The sequence below is a fragment of the Scyliorhinus torazame genome, chromosome 5 (assembly GCF_047496885.1).
Source record: "Scyliorhinus torazame isolate Kashiwa2021f chromosome 5, sScyTor2.1, whole genome shotgun sequence".
Taxonomy (NCBI): domain Eukaryota; kingdom Metazoa; phylum Chordata; class Chondrichthyes; order Carcharhiniformes; family Scyliorhinidae; genus Scyliorhinus; species Scyliorhinus torazame.
In genome coordinates this window covers 111,958,675-111,980,941 of record NC_092711.1, presented here as the reverse complement: position 1 = coordinate 111,980,941, position 22,267 = coordinate 111,958,675, and the positions used below count along the sequence as shown (strand labels likewise).

The 22,267-nt window shown below is 46.6% G+C and overlaps 1 protein-coding gene across 1 annotated transcript; it reads left to right on the top strand.

Annotated features, from left to right (window-relative positions):
- The first annotated feature begins 4,902 nt into the window (after positions 1-4,902).
- Positions 4,903-22,037, top strand: LOC140419446 (uncharacterized). The gene is made up of 3 exons (XM_072503315.1): positions 4,903-4,980; positions 19,231-19,343; positions 21,080-22,037. Exons 1-3 carry the CDS (start codon positions 4,922-4,924, stop codon positions 21,892-21,894), a joined length of 987 nt encoding a protein of 328 aa, XP_072359416.1. The 5' UTR covers positions 4,903-4,921; the 3' UTR covers positions 21,895-22,037.
- The last annotated feature ends 230 nt before the right edge of the window (positions 22,038-22,267 follow it).

Below are 22,267 nucleotides of genomic sequence, written 5' to 3'. Positions count from 1 at the left end.
CAAGGAAGCCCTTTTATACCTCTAACATGTGCCTCTTGCAGACATTTCACCTTCTGTACCTTTTCCATATTAACTATATATGGATATCATAGCAAAAAACAATAATAAAATTAATGATTATTCAGTAGTGAACATTGATTATCATTAGTGAATTGGTGTATTCGGTAATTTATATTGTAAAGACTAGATCTTTATTTTCAAAGATAATATTTTCAACCAAAATGTTTCCACAAACTTTGAAGAAATAAATTGCTTTATAATTTTGAGAAGTTACGAGACATCATATGCTGCCAAGACTATGTGGGCTAGGTAGTGACATAATGGTATTGTTACTGGGCTAGTAAACCAGAGACCCAGGTTAATGCTCTGGGGATCTGGGATTGAATCTGCCTGTGACAGATATTGAAACTGAATAAAAGTCTCAAATTAAAAGTCTAATGATGACATTGTGGATTGTTGTAAAAACCCATCTGGTTCACTCATGTCCTTTAAGAAATCTGCTCTCCTTACGTGGCCTGGCCTACACGTGACCACAGCAATGTTGTGGTTGACTTGAACGTGTCCCCTGAAATAGCCTCACAGGACATGCAGTTCAAGGGCAATTGGAATGAGCAGTAAATGCTGGACCAGCCAATGATCCCCACCTCCCATGAGTGAATATATTTTAAGAAGGCTCATTGTTCAATCTGAAGAAACTGTCTCTTTGATTGGATTTGATTTATTATCACGTGTACCGAGGTACAGTGAAAAGTATTGTTCTGTGTACAGTCCAGACAGATCGTTCCATACATGAAAAAACAAAGTGCAGATCTTGGCAGTTTGCTCAGTTCACAAAAGAAGTTAATGGCTTTGTTGATGCAGATTAATATTTTAATCACCATCCAAAACATATTGAATGGTAATGTGTGCTCATATAGACAGAACTGAACTGGAGGAAATAGCAGAGATTTAACTGAACCATTTTTTCAAAAAAATTCGGCCTTCAAGGTAGAGATACAGGAAAGGTCACTCAGGGAGACGAGGAAATCCAGGCTCAGTGCGGATTTGCTGTCACCCCTCCTTTCTTATACATGAACAGTATTTAGCTGCAAAATGTTTCACACCAAAACACAGAGGGGTCAAATATAAGCAACACATAATTCTCAATTCACTTCCATTTAACTATATCTGACTTTGTTCAAAAGCTGTCTGAGGTCAAACTGAACAAAGATTCGTGGGATTTGTATTACCCAGTGAAACGCTTTCTTTTCTTGGTCAGTCATGTTTGCAATTCAATGGTGTATATTTCAGAGTTATTCAGAGTGAAGACTCGAGAGCTATTGAATTCAAAATGAAGTCATATATAACAAATAAATATCCTGATGTTCAATATTGAATAATGAAACAGATATTGAGTAAAATTGATGGAAATTTTCTGTGGGAAGATAAGAATGATGCATTAATGATTGAACAGAGAGCATTGTTCCATTAGATATTTGCTGAACAAATGCTAAAGTTCAAGATAAGTTCAATATCTTATGGTCTTACAAGTTGAGACATCTGTTTTAAAGAAACAGCTGTCTTCATGTAATCAGTGACACGGCCTCCCAGCCGAACTATTGAAATCTGCAGCAAGACTGTGCAGTTGAACGTTGCACAGGGCCACTGGGTACTGTGCTGCCAGCTGTTTCTGTAGTGTAGCAGTTATCACATTCGCCTAACGTGCAAAAGGTGCCTGGTTCAAAACTGTCAGAAGCATTAAATGCTTCCCATTTTTTGGGGGGGGCAATTTAGCGTCGCCAACCCACCTAACTTGCACATCTTTGGGTTGTGGGGGTGAAACCTATGCAGACACGGGGAGAATGTGCAAACTCCACACGGACAGTGACCCAGGGCCGGGATTCAAACCCAGGTCCTCAGCGCCGTAGGCTGCAATGCTAACCACTGTGCCACGTGACACCCTAAATGCGTCCCATTTATGCTGTGGCGATGCCGGGGTGGGCACAGTATGAAGTCTTATAACATCAGATTAAAGTCCAACAGGTTTGTTTCAAATCACTAGCTTTTGGAGTGCAGCTCCTTCCACAGGTAAATGAAGAGGTGGGTTCCACAAACATATATATAGAAAAATTCAATGATGCGAGATGGTACTTTGAATGCGAGTCTTTGCAGGTAATTAAGTCTTTACAGGTCCAGACGGTGTGACTGGAGAGAGGGATAATCACAGGTTAAAGAGGTGTGAATTGTCTCAAGCCAGGACAGTTGGTAGGATTTTGTACGTCCAGGCCAGATGGTGGGGGGTGAATGTAAGGCGACATGAATCCAAGGTCCCGGTTGAGGCCGTAGTCATATGTGCGGAACTTGGCTATCAGTTTCTGCTCAGCGATTCTGCATTACCATGCGTCTTGAAGGCTGCCTTAAAGAACGCTTACCCGAAGATCAGAGGCTCAATGCCCTTTGCTGCTTAAGTATTTGCCGACTGGAAGGGAACATTCCTGCCTGGCAATTGTCGCGCGATGGTTTAGCTCAGTGGGATAGACAGCTGGTTTGTGATGCAGAACAAGGCCAGCAAGACTGGTGCCGAGTCGCACGAGTATGTACCACGTACCTGGTGGGTGGTGTTCCCGTGTGTAATGATGGTACCCATGTTGATGATCTGGCACGTCTTGCAGAGGTTGCCAGATCTCCACATTTCCACAGTATCTCCATGGAGTCAGTGTCTTTGTGCATTTCCTCTTTAGACAATCAAGTGAAGCTTCGTCCTCACACAGAACACGTGTATGGTTTCTCCCCTTAGTGAATGGTGTGGTGTTTCTCCAGGCTGTAACTGGTTAAAGCTCTTTCCACAGTCAGTTCACTGGAACACACTCACTTGGGTGCGTGTGTGTCTCGGTACTTTTCCAGTCACACTGATGTTTGAAATATTTTCTCACAAACAGAACAAATATTTTTCATTCCATATTCATAGTCTAAGGATATTCAAGTCCTGATCAATTAAGTGACACTGTCGGATCTTAATGTGATATTTGGTTTCTTTCCTGTCTGAAAATCCTCTCCTAATGCCCTGGAAAAGGACTTTACAAAGGCCACACTATCAGTACAGGATAGAAATTCAGAACAGACAATTCCAGTTTCTGCGGAACATTTTTTTCTCTCTTCTTTCCCCAAAGCTGTAAATCCCCGTCCGACACACTCTCCCTCCTCCCTGGGGCTGAAATCCAAATAAAGTATTAGATCATTATTTCTGTATCTTTTTACCAAAGTTATATAATTAGAGGTAAGAATATGCTTTATACGTCACTTCATTCATGACTTGCGACAGACATTAATCTGAATCATCCTGACTGAGCAGAAGAATAGCAGATGTTAACCTTGTGTCCAGAACTGACTGGGTGGAGATTTAATGAGCAATCGTGAAGGGCGTTTCTCCAAAGCTTCCAGGGTTCCTTCGTTCTACCTCTACCTCTCAAACTAAGTTATACCGGATATCAGACTCAGTGTCCATGCAGTGTCCAGTGGTTCTCTTCCAGTTTACTAAATAACTTCAATCAAATATGGAGAAGACTGAATCCACTGTTCGCTCCCTGCTCCAACCTCCATTCCTGACATACCGACTCTATCCCCCTCCCTGGCAACAGTCTGAGACTTAGCCAGTCTCTTTGTAAACTTGGTTTCACATTTGATCCCAATATGAGCTTCTGACCTCATGGAATTTACAGTGCAGAAGGAGGCCATTCGGCCCATTGAGCTGCACCGGACCTTGGAAAGAGCACCCTACCTAAGTCCACATCCCCACCCTATCCCCGTAACCCCACATAACCTTTTTGAACACTAACGCAATTGAGCATGGCCAATCCACCTAATCTGTACATCTTTGGACACATGTCTGTACTATCATTAAGACCGCCTGTTTCCAATTACGTTACATTATCTGGCCTCTCTCCTGTGTCTGTGTGCCTGGGGCTGAAACCTCGGTCATGCCATCGTCACATCCCGATTTGACAATTCCATCACACACCTGGCTGCTCTCCCACATTTTACCTCTGGAAACCCAAAGCCATCCAAACGTCTGCTACCCATATCTTAATTCACAGCAAGTTCCTTTCCCCTATGATCTCGGTGCTCCGACACTTGCATTCGCTCCTAGTCATTTCTCACCCTTATTTTCAAATCCCTCCATGGACTCATCTCTCCCCGTCTCTGCAATCTCCTCCAGCCCCATAGTCCCCGGGGATATCTGCACAGCTATGATCCTGGACTCTTGTACACTCCCGATTCCAATCACTCCGCCATGGTTTTAAGTTCCCTCGGCCCCAAGCACTGAATTCCCTCCCTAAACCTCCCCGTCTCCACCTCACTTACCTCCGTGAAGACTCTTTAAAACTCACCTCTTTGACCAAGTTTTTGGTCACCTTTTGTGTCTGGGTGTCTCACTTGGTTTTAAAATGTTCCTGTGAAGTTGACTGGGATGATTTATGATGTTAAAGGTGTTATATAAATAGAAGTTGTTGTTGTTGACTGTAACCCTGACCTCCTGTTTTACATCCCATTGGTTTCACAACAAACTCTATCTCTGATGTTTTGCCCCCTGCGGGTTTGCAGCCTCTATAAAGACGGCGGCCGTTAACTCAGGCCTGTCACCGGGAGCAGGCCGCAGCTGTCCCCCCGCTCGATGCAAACCCGGGCCCGGAAACTTCTTATTGGGGTTTGGAGTCTCCACCGGGTTTCAGTAAAACCTCCTGGCCGAGTCCAGCATCGGCACTGCGCATGCTCCAGCTCACGATGCCCTGGGAGTGATTGACGGTATTTCTGGTCCAATAGGAAGAGAGGGACGTGACTGGAGAACTAAGCGGAGCGGCTGGTTCTCCAACGAATCGGAGTGAAAGAGGGGCGGGGCTGAGCCCCGGTGTCACCCACGTGAGTTGGAGCATGCGCAGTGCCGATGACAGTTCAGTATTCAGGCGGTCGGGTGGAAATCCTTCGCCGGTCAGATCCCGCTCGGTGAGTCATGAGGGACGGATAGAGTCCGTGGATGGGTCGGGAGGCTTCATAAACGTTCCGTGTAGGCACAAAGCCCCCAAAATGAAGTTCGGATACGGCAGTTGAAGCGACGAAAGCTGCCCGGGCTTTTCCCCGGGACAGGCCCGGGTGGACGAAGTACGCGGCCGCGCGCATGCGGAGTGAGTGAGAGCGCCGGCTTTGCTCCGCCTCCCATTCACCCTGATTGGCTGGAGGACCAGCCGCTCTCGGTCAGTCCTCCAGCACCGCCCTCTTGCAACACCAGGTTAAAGTCCAACAGGTTTGTTTCAAACACTAGCTTTCGGAGCGCTGCTCCTTCCTCAGGTGAATGAAGGGGTATGTTCTAGAAAGATATATATAAACCAAGTCAAACATGCAAGACAAGGCTTTGAATGCGTGCATTTGCAGGTAACTAAGTCTTTTCAGATCCAGAGACAGCAGTATATTCTAGTTTGCAGACTAATAGAACAAATGTACATTTCTCTCAAACCTCGCACTGACACTGGGCCCTCTGAAGTCTTTGAAAGCCAATGGAGTACTTTTGAAACATATTTACTGTTGTATTGTAAGAAGCTATAAGTACGCATGTGTAATCACATTTAGCTCTAAAATTGTTATTTCCATAGTGTATTCACTGTCATTAGTAACAAGGTCAAGGAAGCTCTTTTATACCTCATGTGTGCCTCCTGCAGCCATTTCACCTTCTGTACCTTTTCGATATTAACTATGTATTGATTTCATAGCAAAGAACAATAATTACATTTATGATTATTCTTTAATGAACATTGATTATCATTAGTGAATTGGTGTATTAGGTAATTATGTTGTAAAGACTAGATCTTTATTTTATAAAATAATACTTTCAACCAAAATGTTTCCAGAAACTGCAGAGCTATGAGAATTTCTTTGAAGAAATAAATTGCTTTATAATTTTTTGAGAAGTTACTAGACATATTCTGCCAAGAATATGTGGGCTGGGCAGTGGTGTAATGGTATTGTTACTGGGCTAGTAATCCAGAGACCGAAGTTAGTGATCTGGGATCGAATCTGGCAATGAATTGAAATTGAATAAAAGTGTCAAATTATAAGTCTAATGACGACATTGTGGATTGTTGTAAAAACCTGTCTGGTTCACGAATGTCCTTCAGGAAATTTGCTCTCCTTACGTGGCCTGGCCCACACATGACTCCAGATCCACAGCAATGTTGTGGTTGATTTGTAAGTGCTTTGCAGTTCAAGGGCAATTGGAATGAGCAGTAAATGCTGACCCAGCCACTGACCCTCACCTCCCATGAATAAATACTTTTTAAGAAGACTCCGTGAGGTACAGTAAAAAGTGTTTTTTTAAATATAAATTTTGAGTACCCGATTATTATGGGGGCAATTTAACATGGCCAATCTGCCTAACCTGCACAATTTTAGGTTGTGGGGGTGAAACTCAGTCAGACACTGGGAGAATGTGCAAACTCCACATGGACAGTGACCCAGGGCCAGGATTCCAACCCGGGTCCTCCGTGCTGTAGTCAAAGCTTTGAGAAAGAGTCATCGGACTCGAAAAGTGAGCTCTTTTCTCTCCCTACAGATGCTGCCAGACCTGCTGAGATTTTCCAGCATTTTCTCTTTCGATTCAGGATAGATATTCACAACATGTAGTGCTCATTTCGATAGAATGTTCCTTCCTTTCGCATCCCAAAACCTGTATATCTCCATCTCACACACCCTCCATTCTCTCTGCTGTGCCTAATGTACACCGTCCCAATTCTTCTGAATGACAATTCATGAACAGATCTATGTTCACTAATTCATGTGCATGGCAAAGAGACCTGAAAAGGATCATGTAGACTGCTAGCCATGTACACATATATATTACTGGATTAAAAATGTGTGTAATATACACTGCATCACTCAGTGAGGCGATGGCATATTGGTAATATCACATGACTAGTAATCCAGACCCTAAGTAATTCTCTGGGAACTGGGGTTTGAATCCCACTATGGCAGATGGTGACATTTCAATTAAATAAAAATCTGGAATTAGAAGTCTAATGGTGACCATGAAAACATTGTCAATTGTTGTAAAAATCCATCTGGTTCACTAATGTCCTTGAGAGAAGGAAATCTCGCCTCCTTACCCGGTCTGGCCTACATGTGACTTACATAGAAAATAGAAGCAGGAGTAGGCCATTCGAGCCTGCTCCGCCATTCATTATGATCATGGCTGATAATCAAGTTCAATATCCTGATTTCCCCCCCCCCATCTCCTAGAATCCTGTGCAGAAGGCGGCCATTCAGCCCATCGAGTCTGCACCGACCCTCTGAATGATTACCCTGCCCTTGTCCCCGTTAACCCACTGCACACTGAAGGGCAATTTACCATGGACAGTCCACTTAACCTGCACACCTTTGGACTGTAGAAGGAAACCGGAGCACCCGGCGGAAACCCACGCAGACATGGGGAGAAGGTGTAAATTCCACACCGACAGCCACCCAAGGTCGAAATTGAACCCGTGTCCCTGGCAGTGAGACAGCAGTGCTAACCACTGTGCTACACTAACAGTCGACTCCAGTGGGATTTGATCCCACAACCTTTGACTTCCTTACTTGCCATTAAGTAGAAGTCCAACACATTATCCTTTGCACCACAGAGCCGTACATATCCTTTAATCCCTTTAGCCCCAAGAGCTATATCAAACTCCTTCTTCAAATTGCACAATGTTTTGTCCTCAATGACTTTCTGTGGTAATGAATTCCACAGGCTCATCACTCTCTGGGTGAAAAAATCTCTCCTCACCTCAGTCTTAAAAGTTTTACCCCTTATCCTCAAACTATGACCCCCTAGTTCTGGACTCCCCCACCATTGGGAGCATTCTTTATGAATCTACTCTGTCCACTCCTGTTCGAATGTTATACGTTTCTATGAGACCCTCCCATTAAAAAAGAAGATAGAGAAGCAGAATTATGCCATTCAGCCCATCGAGTCTGCTCTGCTATTCGACCATGGCTGATTTGTTTCTCATCCCCATTCTCCTGCCTTCTCCCCATAACATCTGAGCCCCTTATTAATCAAGAACCTAGATATCTCTGTCTTAAAAAGACTTATTGGCAGTTCCGGTGGTGGCTATGAAGGAGTAGGTCGCACATTTGGTGGCTCCCGCTCGGGCCGGACCTTTGGACCTTTCCCCCCCCATTTTCTATCGGACTTGATTCGATAAATTGATGGTAGAGGCAATTATGGAGTGGATTCCTACATCGGTGCTTGGAGAGGCGGACTAGAAGTGCTCGCAAAGGAAGAAATAGAGAAGGCTTGGACCGAAGCTGCAGCGGGAGAAAGTATGTCGGATGGCCGGAGTCTTGGCTTGGCAACCCAGCGGTCGACGGAGCAGCTGATGCAGTTTATTCAGGGGGGCTTCGCCAAGCAGAAACAGGATTGCTTGGACCTGGTTAAAGAATCGATTGCGCGGCTGGAACTTGGATTGGATGCCCAAGATCGGGCGATCCAGAAAGTAGAGAATGCACTGGCTGAGCAGGAGGAACATCAAACTGCGGTGGGGATGCTGAGAGACCAGCAGAAAAGACTGCTGGAGAAGGTGGAGGACCTAGAGAATAGGTCCCGCCGGCAGAACTTGAGAATCGTCGGTCTCCCGGAGGGGTCCGAAGGAGCGGACTCTGGGGCATACATAGTGGGCATGTTCGAGAAGTTGCTGGGAGATGGAATGTTCTCCTGACCCTTGGAGGTGGACAGGGCTCACAGAGCGCTCGCGAGGAAGCCGTGAGTGGGGAACCCCTCGAGGGAAATGGTGGTGAGATTCCACAGGTACTTGGACAAGGAGCGTATTTAACGGTTGGCCAGGCAGACACGAGTTGTAAATGGGAGAACAGTTTCCTGCGGATCTATCAGGATCTGAGTGCGGATGCAGCCAGGCAAAAGCAGGGTTCAATCAGATAAAGTCGACCCTTTTTAAGAAAAAGGTGCAGTTTGGACTGCTATGTCCAGCCCGTCTCTAGGTCACGTATGAGGAGCAACATTTTAATTTTGGGTAGCCTGAGGAAACGATGGACTTCGCTAGAAGGAAAGGACTGGTGGCAGACTGAGGACTTTGAACTTTGCTGCAACGCCCACATTAAAAAGGTTTCTTGTTTGTTTTGGTCGTTATTTATAATGCCTTCCGTATTGATTTGGGGCCTGTTGCAGATCTGGGTGAGTTAAAGTTTACATTTGCACTGATGGGGGATGGAGGTGTGTTTGTTAGATGTTGGATCTTCTGTTTGATACATAAATTCATAGATTTTTCATAGAATTTACAGTGCAGAAGGAGGCCATTCGGCCCATCGAGTCTGCACCGGCTCTTGGAAGAGCACCCTACCCAACGTCAACACCCCCACCCTATCCCCATAACCCAGAACCCCACCCAACACTAAGGGCAATTTTGGACATTAAGGGCAATTTAGCGTGGCCAATCCACCTAACCTGCACATCTTTAGACTGTGGGAGGAAACCGGAGCACCCGGAGGAAACCCACGCACACGGGGAGGATGTGCAAACTCCGCACAGACAGTGACCCAAGCCGGAATTGAACCTGGGACCCTGGAGCTGTGAAGCAATTGTGCTATCCACAATGCTACCATGCTGCCCAGCTGTTTTTCGTGGTTTTTTCAGGCAATTGTGTTGGGATTGCTTTTATTTTGAATATGTGAGTCCGGGAGAGGGGTGGAGGAGACAATAGGTGGGAGAATGTCTAGCGCCATGGGCGGAGGTCATCAAGCTAGGTGGGCGGACTAGCTCACGGAAGCGCAGTGTAGGGTGAGCAGATGTTCTGCTTGTTGAAGGGGTTGGTTTACGTAGTGCTGTTACTGGTGGGGAGAAAGGTTCTGCTGACCGGGAGGGGGGGGGGGACGTTTGCTGTGGATCAGAAAGGAGGTCAGGGACAGGGGCTGCCTGGGGGCGGGCTGGCGGATGCATGGGGCGTGGGCTGGAGACTGGCCCAAGAAAGGTGATGGCTGATCAGCTGGGGGGGTGGGGGTGGCAGTGGCAGTGGCAGTGCGATGAGCCCTCTAGGCTACTCACATGGAATGTGAGAGGGCTAAATGGGCCGGTTAAGAGGGCATGCATGTTCGCGCATTTGAGGGGACTGAAGGCGGACGTTGTAATGTTACAGGAGACGCACCTTAGAGTAACTGATTAGATTAAGGAAGGGATGGGTCGGACAGGTTTTTCGCTCTGGGCTGGACTCGAAGACTAGAGGAGTCGGGATCCTGATTAATAAGTGAGTGGTATTTGAGGTGGGAAGAATAGTTGCGGATGTGGGATGCCGGTACATTATGGTCAGTGGGAAGCTGGAGGGGTTGCCGGTGGTACTAGTAAATGTGTACGTGCTACATTGGGATGATGTGGAGTTTATAAAGAGGATGCTAGGGGAAGATCCCGGACCTCGACTTGCATAATTTGGTCATGGGAGGGGACTTCAACACAGTTATTGACCGGTCAAGCTCATGGACAGGCAGGGTGCCAGCAATTGCAAAGGAGCTTAAGGGGTTTATGGGACAGATGGGTGGGTGGACCCATGGAGATTTGGGCAACCGAGAGTAAAGGAATTCTCCTTCTACTCACACATGCATAAAGTGTATTCCTGGATTGATTTTTTAAATTTTGAACAGGGCTCTACTGACGGGGGTAGTGGACACTGGGTATTCGGCAATCACAATCTCAGATCATGCCCTGCAATGGGTTGACCTACAGGTCAGCAAGGAGAGTAGCCAGCGCCTGCGCTGGAGGCTGGACGTGGGACTTTTAGCTAATGAGGTGTACGGCTGGCTGAGAAAATATATTCAGAATTACCTGGAAGTCAACGACACGGTGAAGTTTCAGCGGCGGTGGTCTGGGAGGCATTGAAGGCTGTGATTAGATGGGAGCTGATCTCGATACGGGCCCATTGGGAGAACGCAGACAGAGCTGAGACGGATTGGCTGATGAGATATTGCAGATCGACAGGAGGAATGCGGAGGCCCCAGAGTCAGCGCTTCTAAGGGAACGATGGAGGCTACAGGCGGAGTTTGGCTTGTTATCTACAGGGAGGGCGGTAGAGCAGCTGAGGAAGGCGAGGGAGGCAAGCTATAAGCATGGGGAGAAGGCCGGCAGAATGCTTGCGCAGCAGCTTAGAAAGAAGGAGGCAGCCAGGGAGATTGGGAAAGTAAAGGATGGAGACGGGAACCTGGTTGGAGACTCGGGTGGGGTTAATAAGGCGTTCAAGGAGTTTTATAGTAGGCTGTATGAGTCGGACACCCCAGCTGGGCCGGAGGGGATGAGGCACTTTTTCGGGGGGCTGTATTTCCCGAAGGTGGACGGGGGGTTAGTAGAAGGGCTGGAGGCCCCGATCGGGTTGGAAGAGATAGCAGAGGGTCTGAAGGTCATGCAGTCGGGTGAAGCTCCGGGGACGGATGGGTACCCAGTGGAGTTTTATAAAAAGTTCTCTGCGATATTGGGGCCACTGCTGATGAGGACATTCAGTGAGGCAAAGGAGCGTGGGGTGCTTCCCCCAACGATGTCACAGGCCGCTATCTCATTGATCCTGAATCAGGACAAGGACCCGGAGCTATGTGGGTCCTACAGGCCGATATCCTTATTAAATATGGATGCCAATCTGCTGCATTGAAGACTCGAGTTCCGGACATGATTGGGGAGGATCAGACGCGATTTGTTGAGGGTAGGCAGTTGGCGGCCAACGTAAGAAGGTTGTTAAATGTGATTATGATGCCCCCAGCAGGTAGGGATGTGGAGGTAGTGGTCGCAATGGACGCAGAGAAGGGTTTTGATCGGGTGGAATGGGAAGATCTGTGGGAGGTACTGGGGTGGCTTGGATTTGGGCGGGGCTTTATTGACTGGGTCAGGCTGTTGTATCAGGCTTCTGTTGCGAGTGTACGGACGAACAGGTCAACATCAAACTATTTCCAGCTGCATCGGGGACGAGACAGGGATGCCCCCTCTCCTCACTGCTGTTCGGGATAGCCATAGAGCTGCTGGCAATTGTGCTGAGAGCCTCAAGGGGCTGGTCCGGGAGGGGAGTGGAATACAGAGTCTCACTTTATGCAGACGACCTGCTCCTGTATGTTTCAGACCCACTAGAGGCAATGGAAGAAATTATGAGGATTCTGGGGGAATTTGGCCGGTTTTCGGGGTAAATACTAAATATGGGGAAAAGTGAGATGTTTGTGGTCCAGGCAAGGGGGCAGGAGAGGCGATTGGGGAAGCTGCCATTTAGGGTGGTAGGGGGGAGCTTTCAATATCTCTGCATCCAGGTGGCACGGGAATGGGAATGGCTACACAAGTTAAATTTGGCGAATAGTAGACCAAATGAAGGACGATTTTCAAAGGTGGGGCACGTTTCCGTTGTCACTAGCTGGGAGGGTGCAGACAGTGAAAATGCCGGTCCTCCCTAAACTACTGTTTGTGTTTCAGTGTTTCCCCATCTTTATTCCACGGTCCTTCTTTAAGCGGGTCAATAAGGTGATCACTGGCTTTGTATGGGCGGGTAAGACCCCGCGATTAAGAAAGGGGATGCTTGAGCGGAGCCGGGGGGAGGGCGGGCTGGTGCTGCCGAACTTTAATAATTATTATTGGGCAAAGATAGGCATGATCAGGAAGTGGGTGGTGGCGGGAGGGTCAGTATGGGAGCGGATGGAGACGGCATCATGCAGGGGCACCAGTTTGGGGGCGTTGGTAACTGCGCCTCTGCGTTCCCGCCGGCATGGTACTCCACCAGCCCTGTGGTGGTGGTGGCCCTGAAGGTCTGGGGGCAATGGAGGAGGCATGTGGGAGCGGAGGAAGCATCGGTATGCTCACCAACCTTTGTGTCGTCTGTAATCTTACTAATCAGACCAGTTACATTTTCCTCCAAATCATTTATATATACTACAAACAGCAAAGGTCCCAGAACTGATCCCTGCGGAACACCACTAGTCACAGCCCTCCAATTAGAAAAGCTTTCTTCCATTGCTACTCTCTATGTCTCTGCCTTCTATGACCGAGACAGTTCTGTATCCACCTTGCCAGCTCAACCCTGATCCCGTGTGACTTCACCATTTGTACTAGTCTACCATGAGGGACCTTGTCAAAGGCCTTACTGAAGTCCATACAGACAACATCCACTGCCCTACCTGCATCAATCATCTTTGTGACCTCTTCGAAAAACTCTTATCAAGTTAGTGAGACACGACCTCCCCTTCACAAAACCATGCTGTCTCTCACTAATACGTCCATTTGCTTCCAAATGGGAGTAGATCCTGTCTCATAAGAACGTAAGAACTCGGAGCAGGAGTAGGCCATCTGGCCCCTCGAGCCTGCTCCACCATTCAATGAGATCATGGCTGATCTTTTGTGGACTCAGCTCCACTTTCCGGCCCGAACACCATAACCCTTAATCCCTTTATTCTTCAGAAAACTATCTACCATTATCTTAAAAACATTTAATGAAGGAGCCTCTACTGCTTCACTGGGCAAGGAATTCCATAGATTTACAATCCTTTGGGTGAAGAAGTTCCTCCTAAACTCAGTCCTAAATCTACTTCCCCTTATTTTGAGGCTATGCCCCCTAGTTCTGCTTTCACCCGACAGTGGAAACAACCTGCCTGCATCTATCCTATCTATTCCCTTCATAATCTTATATGTTTCTATAAGATCCCCCCTCATCCTTCTAAATTCCAACGAGTACAGTACCAGTCTACTCAACCTCTCCTCGTAATCCAACCCTTTCAGCTCTGGGATTAACCTAGTGAATCTCCTCTGCACACCCTCCAGTGCCAGTACGTCCTTTCTCAAGTAAGGAGATCAAAACTGAACACAATACTCCAGGTGTGGCCTCACTAACACCTCATACAATTGCAGCATAACCTCCCTAGTCTTAAACTCCATCACTCTAGCAATGAAGGACAAAATTCCATTTGCCTTCTTAATCACCTGTTGCACCTGTAAACCAACTTTTTGCGACTCATGCGCTAGCACACCCAGGTCTCTCTGCACAGCAGCATGTTTTAATATTTTATCATTTAAATAATAATCCCTTTTGCAGTTATTCCTACCAAAATGGATAACCTCACATTTGTCAACATTGTACTCCATCTGCCAGACCCTAGCCCATTCACTTAGCCTATCCAAATCCCTCTGCAGACTTCCAGTATCCTCTGCACTTTTTGCTTTACCACTTATCTTAGTGTCGTCTGCAAACTTGGACACATTGCCCTTGGTCCCCAACTCCAAATCATCCATGTCAATTGTGAACAGTTGTGGGCCCAACACTGATCCCTGAGGGACACCACTAGCTACTGATTGCCAACCAGAGAAACACCCATTAATCCCCACTCTTTTCTTTCTTTTAATTAACCAATCCTCTATCCATGCTACTACTTTCCCCTTAATGCCATGTATCTTTATCTTATGCAGTAACCTTTTGTGTGGCACCTTGTCAAAGGCTTTCTGGAAATCCAGATATACCACATCCATTGGCTCCCCGTTATCTACCGCACTGTTAATGTCCTCAAAAAATTCCACTAAATTAGTTAGGCACGACCTGCCCTTTATGAACCCATGCTGCGGCTGCCCAATGGGACAATTTCCATCCAGGTGCCTCGCTATTTCTTCCTTGATGATAGATTCCAGCATCTTCCCTACTACCGAAGTTAAGCTCACTGGCCTATAATTACCCGCTTTCTGCCTACCTCCATTTTTAAACAGTGGTGTCACGTTTGCTAATTTCCAATCCACCGGGACCACCCCAGTATAGTGAATTTTGGTAAATTATCACTAGTGCATTTGCAATTTCCCTAGCCATCTCTTTTAGCACTCTGGGATGCATTCCATCAGGTCCAGGAGACTTGGCTACCTTTAGCCCCATTAGCTTGCCCATCACGACCTCCTTGGTGAAAACAATCCTCTCAAGGTCCACACCTGTCATAGCCTCATTTCCATCAATCACTGGCATGTTATTTGTGTCTTCCACTGTGAAGACCGACCCAAAAAACCTGTTCAGTTCCTCAGCCATTTCCTTATCTCCCATTATTAAATCTCCCTTCTCATCCTCTAAAGGACCAATATTTACCTTAGCCACTCTTTTTTGTTTTATATATTTGTAGAAACTTTTACCATCTGTTTTTATATTCTGAGCAAGTTTACTCTCATTATCTATCTTACTTTTTTTTATAGCTTTTTTAGTAGCTTTCTGTTGCCCCCTAAAGATTTCCCAGTCCTCTAGTCTCCCACTGATCTTTGCTTCTTCGTATGTTTTTTCCTTCAATTTGATACTCTCCCTTATTTCCTTAGATATCCACGGTCGATTTTCCCTCTATTTACCGTCCTTCCTTTTTGTTGGTATAAACCTTTGCTGAGCACTGTGAAAAATCACTTGGAAGGTTCTCCACTGGTCCTCAACTATTTCACCATAAAGTCTTTGCTCCCAGTCTACCTTAGCTAGTTCTTCTCTCATCCCATTGTAATCTCCTTTGTTTAAGCACAAAACACTAGTGCTTAATTTTACCTTCTTGAAGAACTCTCTCCAGTAATTTCCCTAACACTGACGTAAGGCTCACCGGCTTGTAGTTCCGTGGATTATCCTTGCTACCCTTCTTAAACAGAGGAACAACATTGGCTATTCTCCAGTCCTCCGGGACATCACCTGAAGACTGTGAGGATCCAAAGATTTCGGTCAAGGCCTCAGCAATTTCCTCTCTAGCCTCCTTCAGTATTCTGGGGTAGATCCCATCAGGCCCTGGGGACTTATCTACCTTAATATTTTTCAAGGCACCCAACACCTCGTCTTTTTGGATCTCAATGTGACCCAGGCTATCTACACACCCTTCTCCAGGCTCAACATCCACCAATTCCTTCTCTTTGGTGAATACTGATGCAAAGTATTCATTTAGTACCTCGCCCGTTTCCTCTGGCTCCACACATAGATTCCCTTGCCTATCCTTCAGTGGGCCAACCCTTTCCCTGGCTACCCTCTTGCCTTTTATGTACGTGTAAAAAGCCTTGGGATTTTCCTTAACCCTATTTGCCAATTACTTTTCGTGGCCTGTTCTAGCCCTCCTGACTCCTTTCTTAAGTTCCTTCCTACTTTCCTTATATTCCACACAATCTTCGTCTGTTCCCCGCCTTTTAGCCCTGACAAATGCCTCCTTTTTCTTTTTGACGAGGCCTACAATATCTCTCGTTATCCAAGGTTCCTGAAAATTGCCCTATTTATCCTTCTTCCTCACAGGAACATGCCGATCCTGAATTTCTTTCAACTGACAGCCTCCCACATGTCAGATGTTGATTTACCCTCAAACATCCGCCTCCAATCTAGGTTCTTCAGTTCCCGCCTAATATTGTTATAATTAGCCTTCCCCCAATTTAGCACATTCACCCTAGGACCACTCTTATCCTTGTCCACCAACACATTAAAACTTACTGAATTGTGGTCACTGTTCCCGAAATGCTCCCCTACTGAAACTTCTACCACCTGGCCAGGCTCATTCCCCAATACCAGGTCCAGTACAGCCCCTTCCCTGGTTGGACTGTCTACATATTGTTTTAAGAAGCCGTCCTGGATGCTCCTTACAAACTCTGCCCCGTCTAAGCCCCTGGCACTAAGTGAGTCCCAGTCAATATTGGGGAAGTTGAAGTCTCCCATCACAACAACCCTGTTGTTTTTACTCTTTTCCAAAATCTATCTACCTATCTGCTCCTCTATCTTCCGCTGGCTGTTGGGAGGCCTGTAGTAAACCCCCAACATTGTGACTGCACCCTTCTTATTCCTTATCTCTACCCATATAGCCTCAATGCCCTCTGAGGTGTCCTCCCGTAGTACAGCTGTGATATTCTCCCTAACCAGTAGCGCAACTCCGCCACCCCTTTTACATCCCCCTCTATCCCGCCTGAAACATCTAAATCCTGGAACATTTAGCTGCCAATCCTGCCCTTCCCTCAACCAGGTCTCTGTAATGGCAACAACATCATAGTTCCAAGTACTAATCCAAGCTCTAAGTTCATCTGCCTTACCCGTAATATTTCTTGCATTAAAACATATGCACTTCAGGCCACCATACCTGCTGTGTTCAGCAATTTCTCCCTGTCTGCTCTGCCTCAGAGCCATACTGGCCCTATTCCCTAGTTCTCCCTCAATTCTCTCACCTTCTGACCTATTGCTCCCGTGCCCACCCCCCCTGCCATACTAGTTTAAACCCTCCCGTGTGACACTAGCAAACCTCGCGGCCAGGATATTTATGTCTCTCCGGTTTAGATGCAACCCTTCCTTTGTATATAGGTCACACCTGCCCCGGAAGAGCTCCCAGTGGTTCAGATAATGGAAACCCTCCCTCCTACACCAACTGTTTAGCCACGTGTTTAGCTGCTCTATCTTCCTATTTCTAGCCTCACTGGCACGTGGCACAGGCAGTAATCCCGAGATTACAACCCTCGAGGTCCTGTCTTTTAACTTTCTGCCTAGCTCCCTGAACTCCTGCTGCAGGACCTCATGCCCCTTCCTGCCTATGTCGTTAGTACCAATATGTACAACGACAAGTGGAAGATGCTTACACTGGGTGAGAATAAATATGAGTTAGTCATTAATTAATCTAATGTGCAGTTCAGGAGCAGTTCAGAAGGCGATCACTCACACACTTCATGTGTGCAAAGGAATTTCCTCAGTTTTCCCACTGGTTAACACTACAACTTTAAATGCCCAAACCATTGATCCAATTTCAGCACATTGTTATTGGCAAGGGGTAGTTTAGCTGTTCTGTTCAGGAAGACAAAAATCACTGTTCACCTGAACCTGCTCAGACCCCAACACGTTAACATCTCACTGTCCGTGTTTGGTCTGTTGTCAATCGCACCCAGGACAGACTGTGGTGGATGGGCCTGTACTCCTTAGTTGCTGTATTTATTTATTTAATACATTTGTTCCCTTGGCCCAACGGCATCAATTGTAATCGGTTGGCAAAGCATAATTTGAATCAACAATATCGATTTCAATGGCACAATTATTACCCATCATGCGTTGCGGCTGAGATTGTGCTCTATCCACTTCACACATGCGCAGAGTCCGGCTGTGGCTGGAGCATGTGCCGTTCGGGCTGTGACCGGCGCATGCGCAGTTCAGGTTGTTGCTGACGGTGCGAGAAGCGGGAAAGAAACAATCGAGCGACTTTCAGGATTGGAGCCGGTGGGTGGCTGGGGAGCAATAGAAGCTGTGGAGTGAGCCGGGAGGCTTCATAAATACCCCGTGGAGGCTTCAACTCCCAAGGAAAATGTTAACGGTCCCGTCTTAAACAGCATCAAACAGAGTGAGAGCTGAGCGGTGCCAGGCCCGGGTTACCAGCCGCCATCTTTACAGAGGACAAGGAGCCGCAGGGCGCATGCACTGCGAGCCTGGACCGGATGCCAACTCTCCCGGATTGACTGACTGGAGTTTCCAGCATTTTATTTTATTCGGAGTCACTGGCTGGGCCAACATTTATTGCCCGTCCCTAATTTCCCTTGAACTGAGTGGCTTGCTCGGCCATCTCGGAGGGCATTTAAAGAGTCAACCACATTGCTGTGGTTTGGAATCGTGTCGGCCAGACCAGGTAAGGATGGCAGATTTTCTTATCTATTCATTCACGGGATGTGGGTGTCGCTGGCTGGGCCGGCATTCACTGCCCATCACTAATCACCTTGAACTGAGTGTATCTCAGAGTGCATTTTAAGGGTCAACCAGCTGACTGTGGATCTGGAGTCACGTGTAGGCCAGACCAGGTAAGGATAGAAGATTTCCTTCACAGAAGGATATGAGTGAACCAGATGGGTCTTTGCAACAATCTACAATGGTTTCAGGGTCTTCGGTAGACTTTAAATGAATTCAAATTTAACCTTCTGTCTTGGTGAGATTCGTGTCTGGGAAATCATTAGGACAGTAAAGAAGATTTTTATGTAATTTTCTTTGAAAATTTCTGTTCAGTGGATATAAAAATATTGAAAATGGGATAAAGGTTGTTTGGCTGACAGTCAAACACTGTCCTGAAAGGTAATGAGTCCTTTTGCTTCCCAATTGGCAGAGGAAGGCAGTGTGTCACAAGGATGGATGTGTTGACCAATTAATGGCTGGTGGATGGGGGCACGTCATGTGATAAAACCTCCAAGAATACATTTAATCAAAGTTGATGAGGAGAGAATGTTGTGAATTTCTATCCTAAACTGACAGTGAGGTTTCTGTAAATTTACAGGATACTGGAAGTGGAGGTTGAACAGACGGGAAACGCAAACCAAACATCACATCGCGATCTGACAGAGTCACTCAATTCATCAGAACCTGAATATCAACATCTGGGTGTGGAAGGTAAAAGGTTTGTCTGTTCTGTCTGTGAGGGAAGATTTCAGGTCTCAGTGTGACTGGAGAAGCCCCGAGATTCACAAACCCTGGTTCGACCAAACCTGGAGAACTGTGTTCAGTTCTGGGCAACAAACCTGAGGAAGGATAGAATGGCCTCGGAGGGAGTGTAGCACAGATTTACCTGAGTGATATCTGAACCCCCCGGTTTTAAATTTCAAAACTAGATTACACGAAGGAATCCAAGACATGATGGCACAGAGAATGGCATTCGGCCCATTGAGTCCATGCTATCTCTCTGGAGCAATCCACTCAGTGCCATTCTCCTGCTCCCTGTATCCTCGCAGGTTTATTTCCTTCAGATGTCTATCCAATTTCCTTTTAAAATCAAATCACTCATTGTTTCTATTTTCAAACTCCCTCATAGGCAGCAAGTTTCAGATCATTGCTGCTCGCTGTGTAAAAACATACATCTCATATCACCTCATATCTCCTGTACCTTTTACATACAAACGAGGAACAGGCCACTCGGCCCCGCGAGCCTGCTCAGCATTCAATAAGATTGCGGCTGATCTCATTCTAACCTCAACTCCACATTCCTGCCGACCCCTGATAACCTTTCACCCCCTTGCTCATCAAGAATCTATCCAGCTCTGCCTTAAAAATATTCAAGGACTCTGCTTCCACTGCCTTTTAAGGACGTGAGTTCCAAAGTCTTACTACCCTCAAGAGAATAAAAAATTCTCATCTCCATCTGAAATGGGCGACTCCTTATTTTGCAACAATGACCCCCTTGTTCCAGATTCTCCCACAAGAGGAAACATCCTCTCCACATCCACCCTGTCAAGACCCCATAGGATCTTATATCATTCAATCCAGGTTTTACCAAAAACTTTAAATCTGTGTCCCAACTGCTTGTACGATCAGTGAATGGAAACAGAGTTTCTTTGTCCACCCGATGGAAATCTGGCGTAATCTTGTGTCCCTGAATCAAATCTCGCCTCAACCTCCTTTGCTGGAACCATTCTGGTAAATCTCCTCTGCACCTTCTCCAAGAACCTTCACATTCTTCCTGAAGAGTGGTGACCAGAGCTTTATAAAGATTCAGAGAATAGAATCAGAACCATAGAATTCCTACAGTGCAGAAGGGGGCCATTCGGCCCATCAAGTCTGCACCGATTCTCTGAAAGGGCACCCTGCCTAGGCCCACACCCCTACCCTGTCCCTGTAACCCTATAGCCCCACCTAACCTGTGCATCCCTGGACACTAAGGGGCAATTTATCAAGGCCAATCCACCTAACTTTCCCTTCTTTGGACTGTTGGAGGAAACCTGAGCACCGGGTGGAACCCGCGCAGACACGGGGAGAAAGTGCAAACTCCACACAGACAGTCACCAAGGCCGGAATTGAACCCGGGTCCCTGGAGCTGTGAGGCAGCAGTGCTAATCACTGTGCCACCAGAAGCATAGTTTCAGTATTAATATTACTCTTGATGAAGCTCAGATCGAATTTGCTTTGCCAACTACTCTCTTAATATGTCTTGTAGATATACAAAATCTCTCTTCACCTCTTTCTCTCTCCTCCCAAAGACGTCAATTGGGTTTTATAACAATCCAGCCGTTTTCATGGTCACTTTTTCCCAGTGCCGGTCCCACGAATGACCAGATTCATTCAGCTCAATTTCACAACCTGCCTTTGTGTTTTTGTGGGTTCTCTCTCATTCCCTATTTTCTGTTTTGAATCAGTTTCACAGGGTGTTCGAAGGGGAGGCTTCAAACTCTGGAAACTCAAATCAAGCATCACATTAGGATCTGACAGAGTCCTCAATTTATCATATCCTGAATATCAGTGGATTTTGAACATGGAAGGAAAAAACATCGTTCACAGTGGAGAGAAACCGTACATGATTTGTTTGTGTGGACGAGGATTCGCTCTATCAGACCTCACAAGCCACAAATGCAGTCACACCGAGGAGAAACAGTGGAAATGTGCCAATTGTGGGCAAGGATTCACTTCCCCATCCCAGCTGGAAACCCATCGACACAGTCACACTGGGGAGAGACCATTCACCTGCTCAGAGTGTGGGAAGGGATTTTCTTTTTCAGCCCACCTGCTAAGTCACCAACGAATTCACACTGATGAAAGACCGTTTCAATGTCCAGACTGCGGGAAGTGCTATAAAAGTTCTGGGGAACTGATGGTCCATCAACGTGTTCACACTGACGAGAGACCGTTCAGGTGCTCTCACTGCGGGAATGGGTTCATGCGATCATCTCACCTCACTGTACATCAGCGCATTCATACTGGGGAGAAGCCATTCGCCTGCTCCTGGTGTGGGAAGGGATTCACTCAGTCATTCAACCTGCAGAAGCACCAGCGAGTTCACTCTGGGGAGAGGCCGTTCACCTGCTCCAAGTGTGGGAAGGGATTCACGGAGTCATCTGCCCTGCAGAAGCACCAGCGAGTTCACACTGGGGAAAGGCCGTTCACCTGCTCCAAGTGTGGGAAGGGATTCGGCACTTCATCCCACCTCCTGAGACACCAACGTGGCCACAAATAACTGCAGTGATTATATTTTGCTGTTACTCACTTTCAGGACTGAACCATGTTCATTTGGGTCTCTTTCTGCTGATAACAAACTCCAGCCCATTTACAGGGGCTAATATTCGGGCTAAAAGTCAAATAAATTACATTTGTGTTAAATGTGCAGTGTTGAAACTTTTTAATATCTCTGATACAAGTTAGTTCCTTTTGAAGTTCTCTCGCTCTCCCGTCTCTTCCATCCTCACCTCCAACAAGAAGTGTGAGAAGCTTGTGGAGCTTCTTTGTAACTGAGATTGAGTAAATCCGATCAGCTGCCTCTGCTGCTTCCCTCCCTTTCACGAGCCCACCGGACCAAACTGTCTCTTAGTTTCATCCTTTCCCGACCCCTG